General features: G+C 50.1%; 1 protein-coding gene across 1 annotated transcript in view; it reads right to left on the reverse strand.

The window, feature by feature from the left end:
- KDM2A (lysine demethylase 2A) overlaps positions 1 to 15,575 on the reverse strand; it is a 33,136-nt gene that overhangs the window by 14,876 nt on the left and 2,685 nt on the right. Inside the window, exons 4-8 of the mRNA XM_058842636.1 lie at positions 3,252 to 3,390; positions 2,584 to 2,662; positions 1,360 to 1,406; positions 1,068 to 1,246; positions 215 to 321 (exon numbers count right to left, since the gene is read on the reverse strand). Coding sequence (XP_058698619.1) covers positions 215 to 321; positions 1,068 to 1,246; positions 1,360 to 1,406; positions 2,584 to 2,662; positions 3,252 to 3,390 — 551 coding nt within the window. The remainder of the gene's footprint in view (positions 1 to 214; positions 322 to 1,067; positions 1,247 to 1,359; positions 1,407 to 2,583; positions 2,663 to 3,251; positions 3,391 to 15,575) is intronic.

A 15,575-nucleotide genomic window follows, 5' to 3' on the forward strand; every position in this document is an offset into this window, starting at 1 on the left:
CAATGACTCAGCAGTATCACAAGCCACCCAACCCCTCTTCCACACAGCTAAAGGGGATTAAATAAGTGACTGCAGTGGCCTTACAAGAGTCACCCACAAAAATAAGCTGAGAGACTGTTCCTCCCCCTTTCCCTTGGTACAAACTGCTGCTCCCTTGGGCAGTTTTCCTGCAAGAGATTGTTTTCTGCCTGCCACAGCTTAAGAAGTCACTTACTTCTGCACCTTTGGATACTGCATCTCCAGGATGGCATTGGTAGACTCTGTCTGACTTTCCTTCAGGTGCCTGGGCCACATGTTATCAACCCAGTCAATCAAATCCACCTACAGCAGAGAGGTAGGAGATGTGAGCAGAGATAAAAGGGGCACAGCAGAACCTTTTGCTACCCCAGGCTGGCAAATCCCTTTTTGGTCCTTCCTCACACCCAGGAACTTTCCCAGTGCCACTGTGACAGTCCTATACATAAAGGACTTAGGATCAGGTGTTCAGATGCCAGCTCTGGACTTCCATTAAAAATATGCCAGACAGCAACTCCTAGGGTGGGATTCAACTCCCTAAGCCTCAGGAGAGCCAGAGATGTCAAGGTTCCCTCTACAGTTAACAGAGAGAATTAATTGGCCCCACAGCTGCCACTTCCACTCTGCTGACTGCAGAGGCAGTTTGGGATGTTCATCCCATCCATCCCACCTCCCACAACTCATTTTCCCACCAGCTTTCTGCTCCTCTTCCAGCACACCTCCAATCTTGGCCTCACCTGCCCCCAGAGATTTCCGCATTTTGCATCAGGAACACTCCCTGCTGCACTGCGCAAAGTTCAGACTTCCATGTTTCTGATTGCTGACAGCCAATGAACAAGCCATCTCTCTGCAGAGTGACATGCCAGGGACTTGGCCATGGTCACCACAGCTTGACTGAGAGATCAGCTCCAGCATCTTCCAGACTGACATCCCCCATGAGCCCATGCATGTTCCAAGCAGTCCCCCTTTTACCACATCCCAATGCCAGACTACACCTCGCCTCCAGATTTCCAGGGAAAGCAGATCCCTGCAGGAGGAAGAACCCTGCTCACCGTAGCAGGTCTCTGCACCAGATTCTCCAATTTGGTGTGGCTGAACTCCAGGCTGATGACGTTGTAGAGTTTCTCTCGCTCCTCCTCTGGTGTTTCGTAGTAGCGCGCCCACTGCGCCATGGACATCTCGATGTCTCGCTGCGTGTTCACATCCATCACATCCACCATCCGTCGGCTCCCTGCCACGACAGACACGTCACTGAACTGTCCCTGTGCACCATGGACTCCAAGAGGTGTGATTCTCAAAGACCCCAACCATACAAGCGAGTGCAGGTTGGCTCTGGACACTTACCCACACACAGCCGCACATCGTTCACGCTGAAGTCTGGATCCGGCATCCTGTGGGACAAACATCTGGCTAAAACAACAATCAAGTGCTTCTGGCTGCACATCCTGTGACCCAGGAATTAGCACCTGTGCTTCTTTGGTGTTGGAGAAAGGCATGGAACAGGATCTCTGGGGGCACAGGACTGGGGTGAAACACTAGGACAAACTTCTGGCTCGGGAAGCAGGCTTGGGAATAGGATGTATCATCTCCGGAGCTGTTGTACAGTGACTTGTAGCAAAGGAGCCAGGAGGCCTTGAACTAAGCAACCCCAGCTCTCATTTTAAAGGCTGCTCCTGTGACTTATCCCAATCCAAAGGCATGGCCAGAGCAGGACACGCAGTATATTCCACTGACACAGCAGAACTATTCCAATGTTTGTACTGGCACCCTTCTCTGTACAAACACTGCTGTCAGGCAGAGCGGGCTGGCAGCCATTCGAGCAGCTCTTGACCCAGAGAAATACCCAAAAGCTCAGGAGAAGCCCAGTTTCAGCCACACTGTAATCCCCAGTATTAAATCTCTACCCTCCCAAATCACTCAGCAGTTAAACTGAGCCTGGCACTGCTTCCTACCCAATTCACCCCAGCACAGGACATCCTGCACTGGATGAGATGTCAACCATCCGTTCACAGCCAGCTGAGGGAGATTGGAGCAGTGCTGCTGGTAACTGGATCTGAAAGTTTGTGAGGGGTCATTTATTCCTCTAATCTTTGTATTAATCAACCCCAAAAAACACTGACCCAGTTTACACTTGGAGCTGCAAACCTCAGTGGAGTACTGCAACAAGAGAGGCAGAGACAGCTTAGAAGTTCAGAAAATCAGATTGGAATTCTGGAAAATGCCAGAAATACTACAAATTGTTTGACTCTCTGGCAATAGATGCCTATGTTACTAGGAAAGAAACCCAGCCAGATGTTGCATCACAGCAGCAGTGGGACTTTCCAGACATTTGGTGGAATTCTGATCACCTACAGCCAATTCAGTCCTCTCCTTTTCAGTCCAAACAGACTAGGAAGAACAGGATAACCGAGCTGGAAGATATTTCTCTCTGCTCACTGCACATAAAGAACAGCATGGACACGACACAGTCAAACCAGCTTGGCAGAGCCAGGATCAGATCCCACACAGTGTGGAGAGATGAAGGAATTGGGCCAGAGTCACCCACCACTCCATGCTTCCAGCACTTACTTTATCCCCAGGCCATCCGAGCTCCTGAAGATGAGTGGGTCCCTCAGGCCACCTCGCTGGATGTACTCAACTGTGAAGTCTGGTGTGGGGAGACAAGAAGACAGAAGTTTTAGGAGAAACTCCTTCAGAGGATGCTCAGGTTGAAAAGGATCTCTGGAGATTCCTAGTCCAACCCTGCTCCTCACTTTTCTAACCATTTCAGAAATCCTGGAACTCCTGCAGCAGTTCTGAGAGGCAGCATGGTGTGTGCTGCTGACAAGCCTCAGACAGGACCCCTAAGGAGGGCTTGCTCCAACAGACTGCTCCTGACAGGTGAACAGCCTGGATTCTGGTGCTCACCTCCCTAGGAAGCTCAGAGCCAAGCAAGAGACGCCTTGCAGAAGTGCTCTTTCCTCCCGGTAAATCCTCATGAGAGGCTGTGTGATGAAAAGCCATCCCACAGAGCTGTGTGTGTGGTGAAAGGAAAGGGAGACATCCCACACAGTCCTTGAATTAAGGATCTGGTAGACATGTGGCTGCAATTACAGGTGCTGACCCAGGCAAACCCTCCCATTCCTGGTTGCCATGTGTCCCAGCAAGCTGCAGACCAGCTCCATGCTATCCGGAGCAAGCAGCTTCCATGCCATTCTCCACACACACTCCCTGAATCCAGCAGTCCCAAGACAAACCTTTGCCTTCCATGAAGACCACAAAAGTGGAGTTGAATTTGTTGGTGGACAGCTTTTCCTCAAGGTCAAACGTCCTCTTCCCTTCAATCTCATCGTCGGAGATGCCATCGTCCTCGTAACGCCGCCTCATCGTGCCACGCTGATGGGAGAACACCGGGAAAGAAGTTATGGACCAGGAAGGGAAACTATGGACCAGAAGGAGCAACCAGAGCCTCATCCCAACCTAGCACAGCTCAACCACGGCCTCTAGGGGCGCTCAGGTCTGTCCTAAACCCAAAACATACCACTGAAACATCAGCTTCGCTCCTCCTCCACATAGATTTGTGCTAATTGGGCTGTAGGAGAGACAGATAATCACTCCTAATGAATTCCAACAAGGAAATGCGGGAGGAGGGGAGAGAGAGTTTAGTGTAACTGAGGCAAAGAACAAAAAATCAGTTCCCCACTTTTACAGGTGCAGCAGTATTTTGCTGCACTGGAGGTAAAGACACTTGTGAGTTTAAATCTCTGCCAGAACACCAATGACAAGAAAAAGATTCTCAAGTTTTCATCTTTGGCTGTGCCTGTACACAAAAAGTGATTTATTCCCTTGTTTGTGTGGGGAAGAATAGCAGAGTGGAAGGAATACTTTTCTTAGAGGGTCTCATAAGCACATCTGTACAGTGATTCCTGACAGACATCCTCTTCTGGCATTGCTGGATCTGGAAGAAATTACTGTCCCCAGCTGTTGGCCACCTGGACAGAGAGCAGAGCCCTTCGTGGGAATGCTCCCTAAATCCCCTCAGATAAAAGGCAAACCTGCTCTGAATTAGCCAAGCTGCCTTCCCCTAATTATGGATGTTCCCATTATCAAGCGTGCACACCAACTGCTGGGCCAGCAGACAGCCGGGGACAGGATGGGGCAGGAGGTGACACAGCTGCTGGCACCTGCCTGCAGTAGGGAGGGGCAGTGTCACATCCCCAGCAACACCACTAGAACCAGCCTGTGACAACCTCACTGGAGGAGGAATGACTCCCTCATATAGAAGCACTGCTTTAAATAAATTTTTAAAATTAATTAGATGAACCAGAGCAGGAGCATGTAGAGACACACACAAAAAAAGGCTTTTCCCCCACCCCCCCAACATTTAATTTTAACTACCAGTTTCAAGCAGGCTGATGGATGTACAAGGAGTTCCCCTGCCATCAAGACAGAGTCACTCACCCATTGTCAACAGCCCATTGACTGCGATCAGCTTTCCAGCCCCCTTTCCAAAAACCTGCTGGAATGGGACACAAACACCTCATCAGCCAGGCAGGAACAATCGGCTGCTACTGAATGGGGCACTTCAGGTAGAGTCTCCAGGATTCTGCAATCAGGGTCTGTCCAACTGCCCAGAGGATTAAGCAATCTGGAAAAGAGCTGCTGTCCTTTGTCTTAAGCTGTCCACTAGAGGTGAGTGGGATCTCCCCATTTTTAACAACACAAAACCTCACTTTACTTACAGGTTTTGATAGAGACACTTGTATAAAGGCAGGAAAATACATTTTAGAAGCACAGATATCTGGGGGTGGCACGAGCAGAAGTGACCTACTCCTTGGGAAGACCTGGAATTTCACACTGCTAAGGTTGAGTTGTACACACCAAAAACTGGAACTCCCAAACACTCACTCTGCCTTTAAACTGAGACTGACTCTTCCAAGGGGATGCATCAGAACTTGGAGACACAGCGGTGTTATGACTGTTATAATGGATTATTACCCCACCTCATAAAGCACTTTTTCTTAAAAATCACAGAATCCATGAACCCTGTGTGGTACTCAGCTCCAAAACGAGGGCATGAAGCAGAGAGAGCTCAGCCCTGTGCAGGATTTAGGGACAACGAGCCAATCCCACACTCAGCTTTTCCTGAAGAACCCAGTATTTTGGGGAAAACCCATTTCATCCTATTCCTTACTAAACCACACCAGGGAAGTTCAAGGCACACCTATGCCAGGCAAGGAGGTGAATCACCTTTCCAGCATGACCAATGTTTCACTTTTCCCAATCCAAGGCAAGCCTAGGACTACAGATCCCAGCAGGCAGCTCTCTGTCATTAATCAGAGGATGTGTACAATGAAGATGAGGACTCTGCAGTCCATGGTCTCTCTCACCTGCTTTCAGATCAGGTGGGTTGTGGCTCACTGCAGGACCAGGCTCCTTTCTGACTGGCTCCCTTACTCCAGAGACCCACTTTTAGGGGGAAAAGCAGCTCTTTTGCCTTTGCTGGATTCAAAACCTCACCTTTTTGAGGGAAAAGGTTTGGCATGGAAAGTCTGGCAAGAAAAGGCTATGTCCAAACCAATCCTTTAATAGATTATATTTGACTCATTTGGCTACACTTGACTAGGAGCAGGGGTTACTGCACTGGGCTGGAACTCAGGTGAGTCCCATTTGAGGATGAACCTCGGGATATCTGGGCTGGAATGCAGCTCCAGCCACAGACATGATGACCAGGCATTGTCTGTCACCCTGGAAGTGGCACCAAGCCAGGCTCTGGACTGGGTAGAGCAGCTTATTCAACAGCAATGTGACCATGTCAGGCTGGGCCTGGTTCACATCCTATTGGTGCCATGGATGGAAGCTGGAGATGCACTGTGGGATCAGGGAACTGTTTTCCCAGATCTCCTCCACAGCACAGCCTTCAAAGCAAACAGGTTGGAACCTTCAACTCCACGATAATGCAGCCACACCACAGAAGTACAAACACCAGGAAGCAGGCAGAAACACCTTAAAATTGAATCGCTTTGCAATGAGGAAGCAGGGATGCAAAACACAGAATGAAGGGGATTGTGTCCTCCAGCCGAGCAAATTCCAAAGTCTATTGCTCCTGTCATCGGCAAAACATCTGGCACAAACCCCCTCCAGCTCCCAGGCAGATCAGCTTCGCCTGCTCCCGTGGGCAGGGAAGAGTCTGGCTTCCTAATTGGCCCAGCATGGAGGAGAGTGGGATCCCAGCCGTGGCTGAGGACCCAAAAGCACAATGCAAACAGCTCCCATCCCATCAGACCCGGCCGGGGCCACACGGCTTTCATGTCATTGTTGTCTTGGGAGGGTGGGGAAAAACAATATTTCAGGGCCCCAGAGCAGGCAGAAGGAAGGAAAGGCTTCTGTGCTTCCAGGCATGCATTATGGGAGAGGCAGCATCTGCGGGAGTTTTCCCCTCCTGGAGTGTGCAGCTTCCTCACAGCACAGTGACACAAACCACAGTTCCCTTGTCCCCAGACTGGCTCTCTGTACAGGGACATGTGTACAAGATGTGCTCAGTGGATGCTCCACTCTCTTCTCCCACGTGCCACATAGGGAACTGCTGCCTGGATAAATAACTGTCTACAGGTGACACCTGCAAAGCCATGAGAAGCTAATGCCAACCTTGCCTCCCCACTATTACACACACAGAGCTGTGCAAATCCTTCTGACAGCACCAAGTTTCACCTATTCCCAGGAAGAGCTGGCTACTGTTGTCCCACAGCCTGTGCTAGGGACAGGGCATGGCTGAGTATCCCTTCCCAGCACATTCCTACAACCCATCCAGAGAACACCAGCAAGTCAGTCCTGGACTCTTAGACTAGAACTGCTTCTTCCTGGGAGTGACTCCAGTACTGGAAGCCCTTCCAGTATCAACCAGTTCAACCAGGGACACACAGCTTCCCAAAATGAGATCAGCAAATGTCCCCAAAACTGCCACCTGTGACGATGTTCTGGGTGAAGTTCAGCTCCAGTGAAGCAAGGGCACCAGAGTCAGGCACTGTCAGGCCACCTCAACATTCAGTATTAAGCAGCAATATTTAAACATCACTTTGTTTTCCCAGCTTTCTCTTAGGATTCAGGCACTTTTCATACTGCCGAGAGTTTTACTAAGGAAGAACTGACAAGTGGCCCAAACCTTTTCTCTCTGTGTCAGGCAGGGTCAAGATAAGGGCAGTTTATTCATCCTCCAAGACCAGACAGCTAACAATTCCCACCTAAGACAGCTGTCCTTCACCATTCCTTTCTGACCCTCCTGGGTACCATTCAATTAATGGAAGAAATAGGAAGCAAGAATATTAATTCTGCTGACAGCTATCCCTTCTACTATTCTGACACTTTCACCTGCATTCTCCTTTGCCCAAGGATTCCAGGGAAAGCGCCTCAGGAAGCTCCACAGTGGCGCTCTCCAAAACCTTCCATCAGCATCTTTCCATCAGCAAGTGCTGCCTCCATGGAGTGCAGCTCCTTCTAACAGCAAAGGAGCTGCAAGTCAGCTAAAGAGAGCCAGAAAACTCCTCTCCTGTAAGGTTTTTTTGAGGGAAGAACGAGTACAAGGTCACATTTGAAAAAAAGAACAAGCCGTCCTTTTGCTGAAAGAGCCTCATGTATTTAAGGAGTGAAACCAACACACACCACAGTATTTTAGTCACTTCCTGTCCTGTCTTGCCATCCCCTCCCTCAGCTCCATCTCCAGTCACCAGGAACCTCTTCCTGCTATGCCACAGCTCCTTCCCCCTCAGGAGACCAGAGCACCCCTTGCTTTTCCCCTCCCTCTGCTTGTTGTCTTTCCAGAGCAGCTTGCCCATGTGAAGCCTCCCACAACCCTCTTCCACTCCTTTGACATGAAGAATGCAGGAAAGTTTCACCTCAATTTCCAATCCCAAACTCCCCTTGTTGCTCGTTTTAACTTCTCCCTGGCTTCCAGTGTATCCATAGAACAGTGTGACTTACCAGTACATTTCTTCCTTACGCCATCCCTTTGCAGTTTACTCTGCTGAAATGCACCCAAATTGATAATAAATCAACCAGCTCAACTCTCCTCAGTTAAGGAATTTAGCCTCTCACATATTTTTACAGCATACAACTGTGGCTCTTGTCTAGATAAATGTAGACCTGCAACATTCAAATCTCTTGATGAGTATTATGATCTCAAGTACCTGAGGGAAGTCCAGAATTCTGCCTCTGAGACCTCATGCTGAGAATCCCTAGCAATTTTATCAGTGGCAAAGTGGGAAGAACAACTTCCATTTCTCAGGCACAAGGCAGCCTGACAGGAGGATGGACAAGCAGGGAAGCAGCCAGGCTGTGATCATACAGACCCAGAGCACAGCAGGTGCCAATGCCAGAACAGGCTATGCAGGGAAGATCCTCCCTTGCCAGTGTTTCCAGATAGAGTGTGAAGAACCAAAGCACCAAGATTATGACACCCAACAGCAGCCTGCCAGGTCACTGCTTATCTTAAGCACAAGAGCTTTTCCTTTCTATATCCCTCTCCTCTCCAAGCCTGCAGCTCCCACTTCAGCTCCTGGGCTGGGCTCTAAGCTCTGGAGCACAAGCACAGCACAGAGGCAGCAGGTTCCTGCCCTCTGTGCCTCTCCCACCTTCAATCCTGGACTCCCTGCTCCCCCAGATATCCACTTTGGATATCCTAAGATCCACTGAGTCCACTTAGGATCTGAAAAACAGGCACAATCCCCTCAAGAAACCCAAGAAAAGAGGAACAACTGAGCTTAACTCAGTTTTAATGCCCCTCACCACATCACATTTCTCTCAAAACCTGGAGTGCAGAATAGGCATATCCCAGGTGGCACAACCCTGGACAAAGACAGACTCAAAGCACCAGGCTGAGGAGCAAACAGGATCTACACAAAACTGGAGCCCTTCCAGGCTTCCCAGCTCCAGGAGGGATTCCTATCACGAGCAAAGCTGGCAGCACTTCAGAATGACCGGGGAGAACACTTTGGTTTGCACTTTTGGGTTACAAAATTGAATGTACATGAGGAGTAATCGGGGAATTGGAGCAAGGCAGGTGGGGAGGGAGCACAGAGGGGCCAAGGAGAGCTCCACAGCTGCTCCCAAACCACACACTGACAAGCCACAGCAGCGAAACCAGGAGGCAGAGGAACATGCTAGATTAGATCACAGATGGGCAGCTCTGGCAGCAGTCCCAAAAAGGAAGCACTGCTCCTATGAAAGGATGTGGCTCCTCACTCCAGTCACCTGCAGCCTCTGTCACACACAGCCTCTGTCCCAATGGGCTTTGATGGCACTGCTAACCCCAAAACTTGCCCATTTCCACCATCAGCCATGGCATCAGGACAAATCCTGCCTGGACTACATGAAAGCCTGGAGAAGCTCTTGAAGGACCATCAAACCCTCCACACCATTTCAAGGCTGAACACTGACCCTCAGTGCTGAAAGCCATCCTTTGATATTCAGCTTTCTCATTTCTGGAGAAGGGGATAAAACCCTTTAAATCACATCCACCTCCTCCCAGTCAGAAGAAATCCAAGGAAAAATCCCTGCATGGAGCCCTTTCCCTGCCAGGTGTCCTCAGCACATGCCCTATGCAGTCAGGTAGATGAGCAGTACCAGCTCTGCTCCTCCTTTTGCTTTGTGCAGGAAGGCATCAGAACCTCCCCCAAATGGAACAAAATAGACCAAACTGCTCCAAAAAAGGTTGGCTTGAAAATGAGACACATTTAATCCATATTCCCAGCACTGAGCCCACACAGACCGGGAGGCAGAGACCCAGGACAAGGGACAGACAGAGCCATATGCATTCAGAGGTGCAGCTAATCGGCTGTAGCACGTCAGCCCTGAGTGACTTCATTCCTTGCTGGGAACCTCTCTGTCTCCAACACACAGAGATCACAGGACTAGCTCAGATTTTTTAATCAGGGAAGTGCTCACCCTCCAAATTTCTCAGTGTCTCAACCCAGCTATGCCAAAACCTGTTGCCAGTTCTGTCCCATCACCCAGCCTGAGTGAGGCTGGACCACAGGAGTACTGGGATAACAAAAACACAGGAAGCTTTGAGGTTTGTACTTCAATTCCTGCTCAGCTGACACTGTTTTTTAAAGGGAACAGCAGCAGCTTGGCTGCATTGCAGGCTATAGGGCTGAAGATGCTCAGTGAGAGGGAAGACAAGCCAGGGCCATTGGGAAGAATACGGACAATGTGGGAATCCAGCTACTAGGAAGGATATTTCCTCTGGACTCTGTGCTGTTACACCATCCCTGCACACACTCCCTCCCCCTCCCCTTCATAAGGAGCCCAGCACTCGTCCCTTCCTTACTCCAAATGGGGCAAAGGGGCTCAGTGACACATGGAAATATTTATGCACAGCAAATTAAAGACACTGAGGCAGCCTGACCTTAAAGGAACATGCACTGCCAGCCCTCTTCTTTCCACTTCCAGCTGCCTCAGCTCGAGCCCAAGATTACAGCTCCCAGGAGCCAGGGGTACATGGAAGAACTAGGAAGACTTTTCTCAAATGATATTTTCTCCCAAACTCTGTCATGACTGGCTAAAACACAACGTGACTGTACACTCAGCTCCCAGCTCTGAGCACCAGCATGAACAAAGCCCATGGAGCCCCTTCCTTGATGTAAAAGGGCATGTGGGGGCAGCTTTATTAAAACTCTTTTGTGTACAGAGCAATGGCTAAAATATGGAAAATCACTACCCTGCAACCCGGAGCAGATCTAAGCCCAAAAACTTCTCTGGTTCAAGTTCCTGGAACTTCCAGAGGGATTCAGAATCCCTGGACAGCCAGCTCATTGCTGTTTACTCCCAGTGCTGTTGCTACAGCAACAGAGATGCACAAGCATGGACACAGGAACGGGACAGAAGCTCCATCCAACAGCTCCATCTCCTCTCCCCCCATCATGGATTCCCAGGATACACTTTGTAACCAGGTTCACCTGAAACACCTCAAGTGGCAGAAAGAAACACCCAGCCAGCTAGGAATATTCCCCATCTGGTTCCCAAGAACTGGGAAAAGAGGTAAACAGGGAGCATCAGCAGCACAGGGAGTGCAGACCACTGTGGAAAGGGAAGAACAACACTGAAGTTCCTCACAGCCCCCTAAAGGCTCAGCCATCGTTTCCTCCTCTGGAATCAGCAACACTCTTCCCTCAGCAGCAGCACCAGAGATCTCATCCTGAAAGGAATTGCTTCCTTTATGCATTTTCAGAGGACACGATTAGGGCAGCACCTTGTTTCTTCACCTTCTGAGCACGTCACCACTTTCCCACATGTGCCCTTTCTTCCCCAAACCCAGCCAGTGACCTGTAAATCTGGGTAAAAAGGCACTGGGGGCACAGGGACTGCTTTCCTGATTTGTCAGTGTCACCTCCAGCTGGTATAACCCTGGGAAAACTGATTCCTGGTTATTATAGAACATAAATGGAGACTGCAGAGATTGTTTGGTAATTGTAATTCACAGGTACCTTGAAGTGCTCCTGTGGTATTTGGCTCCTTACTTAGTCAGCACTGCAGCTTCCAGGACATACTCAGGGCACAGACAGGCTTGGGACAGTAAGAATCCAGCAGATACTTACCTCCTGCATCCCTCTCCGCTGAGAGAGAACAGCATCCACTTGGTTTCAGAGACGTATTCTCCCAGGGACCAGCACAGCCATGCATCTGGCAGGATCTAAATGCTCACAGGGACTTCTAAAGCTTTCCAAGAATAGCCTTCAGTTGCTGCTAGCTTCCACCAAAGCCCTGCCCAGACCAAATCTGAACAGCCCCTGAATTATTTAGATCTCATTTATTATACCTGGGTCATTTGGAATGACTCATTTGTAGTACCTCCAGTTTGAGGCATGTGGGAGAGATTAATTACCCCCCTTGCCCAGGTCCTGTCTAGACTGGGCAGCTGAGGTGTGTCCAACAGACCAGGGACATTTGGCCAGGCTAGGTTTCACACAGGGCACAGAGAAGCTCTGGAAAGGAGCTTGGCTTGACAGGAATTGCCAGTGTCACATTTCAAATGCAGGGAAGAGGGAGCAGGTGATGTACAAACACCCAAATTCTCACCCAGTGCCTGGGGCTCATCCCATGCTCAGTGTCTGCAAGAAGCAACACAGGCAGGGTCATTCCAGGACACTCATATGAGTCCCAAATCAGTGGGAGCAGCCCTGGAAAAGCAAGTGTCCAGCAGGACTGGCCTCGATCACCCCCAGTACCTGGGGGTGTCAAACACCAGCAATCTCCAGGGATCATTACCTGGCAGTGAGCAGCTTTACAGGACAAACAAGAAGTTGGGCTGAACCTGGTGGGATTACTCCTTGCATCCTACTGTTGGGATACTGTAAAACATTCAAGATGGAGCAACACAGGGAAGGCAGGGAGCTGCATCCTGCTCCCAGCCTGCTCCTCCTGATCTCCCTCTCTCAGCTCTGAGGCCACTTATCCCTCAATCTATTCCTATCCTGTAAGAAAAACTGTCACAAGTGTCTTGTCAACATGTGTGGGCCCTCCTGGCCCCATGACTTGTGTCCTGCACTGACATCACCCCATCCATCCTGCAGAAAGGATACAGACAAGTTGGAAAACACAAGATTCCAGCTGCTGGGACTCTGGGCACTGGCCAGAGCTGGCCGTGCCATCCCTCAGGCATGGGCTGAACTGGGATCACTCCACAGCATGCAGGGCTGCAAGGAAAATCTTGTCCTGCACAGATCCCAGGCTTCATCCCCCAGCTGATGGCTCCACATGCTGTTAAGCCCGTATGAACTCTCCCAGAGGATAGTGTGGACACCGACATGTAAGGGCAGGTTTGGTAACTGCTGTTTAAAGGAGAGGCCTCGCTTCTGGCTGGTAGGGACAGGCAGAGCCTCCTCTCAAATTTCACACAAGGATGTGACCAGAGGGCAGGACAGTGCTAAGGCAAGACACAGACTGCCTCAAGACATGGGACTGAGCACTTTGCTCCCTGGCTCCCCTCTCACCTCTCAAATTCTCCAGCACCCACAGCAGTTAGGTCTCCTGCTCCATGAGCCCATTTCCCTTCATGGGTGTCATAACCCCTCCCACAGCCAAAATAAGGGTGGCACTGCACCCAGCCAGTGATGGTCACCCGGGGCCAATAGTGCAGCACCTCCAGCAGGAGTTGTAGCTCAGCACACAGAGCTCCTGGGGAGGGCGAGGCTCCTTCTCAGGCTCTCTCCAGCAGCAAAGCCAGTTTAAGAGGTTCCTACCCCACCCTGTCTCCCCATCTCAGATTTACAGCCCTGTCAGGTTTCCTCACTACCCCAGCATAGACAACAGCTGGGATTAGATGCTCCCCCCTGCTGACTCCTATCCAGGGCAAGATCCACAATTCCCTGAGGCAGCATTCACCTCAGGGCCACCAGCTCCTGGGGCATTAGCTGAGGGAGGAAGAAAACCTCTTCAACCAGCTCTGCCACCCCAGCAATCCTAACTGGGAGCCACACCCTGAGACACTGCTGGGAAGTCTGTGATGAGCAGGATTTGTCCTTTGGATAATGGCACTCCCCTGCTGTGGTCCCAAGCCATTCCGAAGTGATCCAGAGCTGCTGCCCTTCATTTCTCACCCTGAGCATTGTCACTGCAAGCACACGACAGCACTGTGGTAATGTGCTAATCCCAGCCTGCAATTCACGGGGCCTTGCTAGTCTCAGTTCACAGCACAGGCCTGCCAAAATGAGCCTTAGAGCAGGCAGGTGAGATTTCCTCACATTTCCAGCACCCAGGAATACGGCAGGACTGCTCTGCAAAAGCGCAGGCAGCCTCTGTGAGCAGCAGGCAAATGGATCTTTTTCTCCAGAGCCTCTAAAGAGTCCAGGCTGCTCGTGGGGAGCCCAACAGCCTGGTGTGACATGGGCTGGGTGCAACCACCCAGTGACAGCCAGCAAAGACTTCCAAGGCTCAGAGAGGGACCGTGGCATTGTTAGTGCCAGGGCTGGACTGTCACTCAGGCTCAGGACACAATAGAGCATTTCAGCTCCTCAGTTAAGGGCCTGCAAAACACACAACTCCAGCTTGAAATGCTGGCACCTCAGCCCAAGCCCCAAGAACTGCCTCGTTAGGGAGCTGGGCAGAACAACATTCACACATAGTTAGCAGGAAACTACTCCACAGTGCCTGCAAGTCCCACCTCCACTGCTCCCAGTCTCTAGGGGAGGAACTCGGATACCCCATAACTTGCTCCTCTGTGTCCTCTCCACACTCAGCATCACCCACTGCCTGCGTGAGCCTCCCAGACCTCACCAGGACACAGCCCTCCCCTCAGATTGTCGTGAATGGGTGCAAGACATACTCCCAGTGATATCCCTGAGTCCAGAGCAACTCACCCAGGTCCGTGTTATCCTGGGAGTCATGGATGCAGAGCCTGAACTAGGAAGCAAGTAGACTTAGGGCAGTGCAACCAATCAAACTGTCATTGTGCCACACAGGCATGTGTGACCCAGTAGAGGATTCCTGCAGGAACATGACTACACCTGAAGCAGAGATGAATTTCTCCTCCAAACCCAGATGTATCAACAACACTGATAAATTCATTCAGAAAACAGACACACATCAGATTTTTTTTTGAAGCAGAGGAAGGCAACATTAGTGCAAACTAAATAAAATAACACAGAACACTCAAGATTTCTGAAAACATGCTCATGAATTTCATATTGCATGAAATTCTGTGTTTTTCTGGATCTTAGAGTTAAGTATCAGAAACAAGGGCACACACTCTGTATCTCAGACTCCAACAATTTCCTCTAAATCCTGATGGAAACCAGTCAGGAAAAAGATGCTGTCAGTGTGATTACCTGACACACCAGAGAACTAACCTCCTCTGCCATCTCAGATGGCACCATCAAACCACACAATTAATTCAGCTCCTTCACCACCATAAGCTATTCTGGTCCAGGCTGTTTGGCTGGTAAGACTGCTATCATACCTGGATTGTTTTCTTTTTAATACACTTACTTTTTGCTAGTTGAGCCCCAGTCACACACCAGAAACACAGCTGACAGCAGCAGAAACACACTGTACCACCAGCTCACTGCTTCCCTGCTTGAAACTTTTCATTTAGGCCTACTAACCCACTCCCAATTCCAAGGCATATATGGGATATTCAAGGAAGTCAAATCATGCTCTACAGAAGAAAAATAGCAATCTTTTAAGAGTCCTTCAGCAAGAGAGTGTCACTGACACAGGACGAGCACATAATGAGCTGGAAGTTTCCAGGAAAAGCATGGCAAGAGGTAGGAGTTAAGCCTCACCCACCACACAGGGGTCATGCCTCCTCCTCTGGGCCTCAGGCCAGCACAGCCAACACATGAACACGAGGCCACACAAGTCCAGGTGAGCCTCACCCTGCTGCCCATGTGCGTTCCCAAACCCCTTAAGCACAGAGCTCATCAGCCTGCAGGCATTTATCCAGCTTAGCACATTCTGCTGGAGCCCAGCCCACCCGCACCAGGACACCAACTCCTCTTGATTTTTATTTGAGAAATGATAAGCATTTTTAAACTGACAAATTCCTGGCTGATACTCCCCTTCACCTGCCATATCTTTATCCAGATGTT

This window comes from Poecile atricapillus, chromosome 1 (assembly GCF_030490865.1).
Source record: "Poecile atricapillus isolate bPoeAtr1 chromosome 1, bPoeAtr1.hap1, whole genome shotgun sequence".
Lineage (NCBI taxonomy): Eukaryota > Metazoa > Chordata > Aves > Passeriformes > Paridae > Poecile > Poecile atricapillus.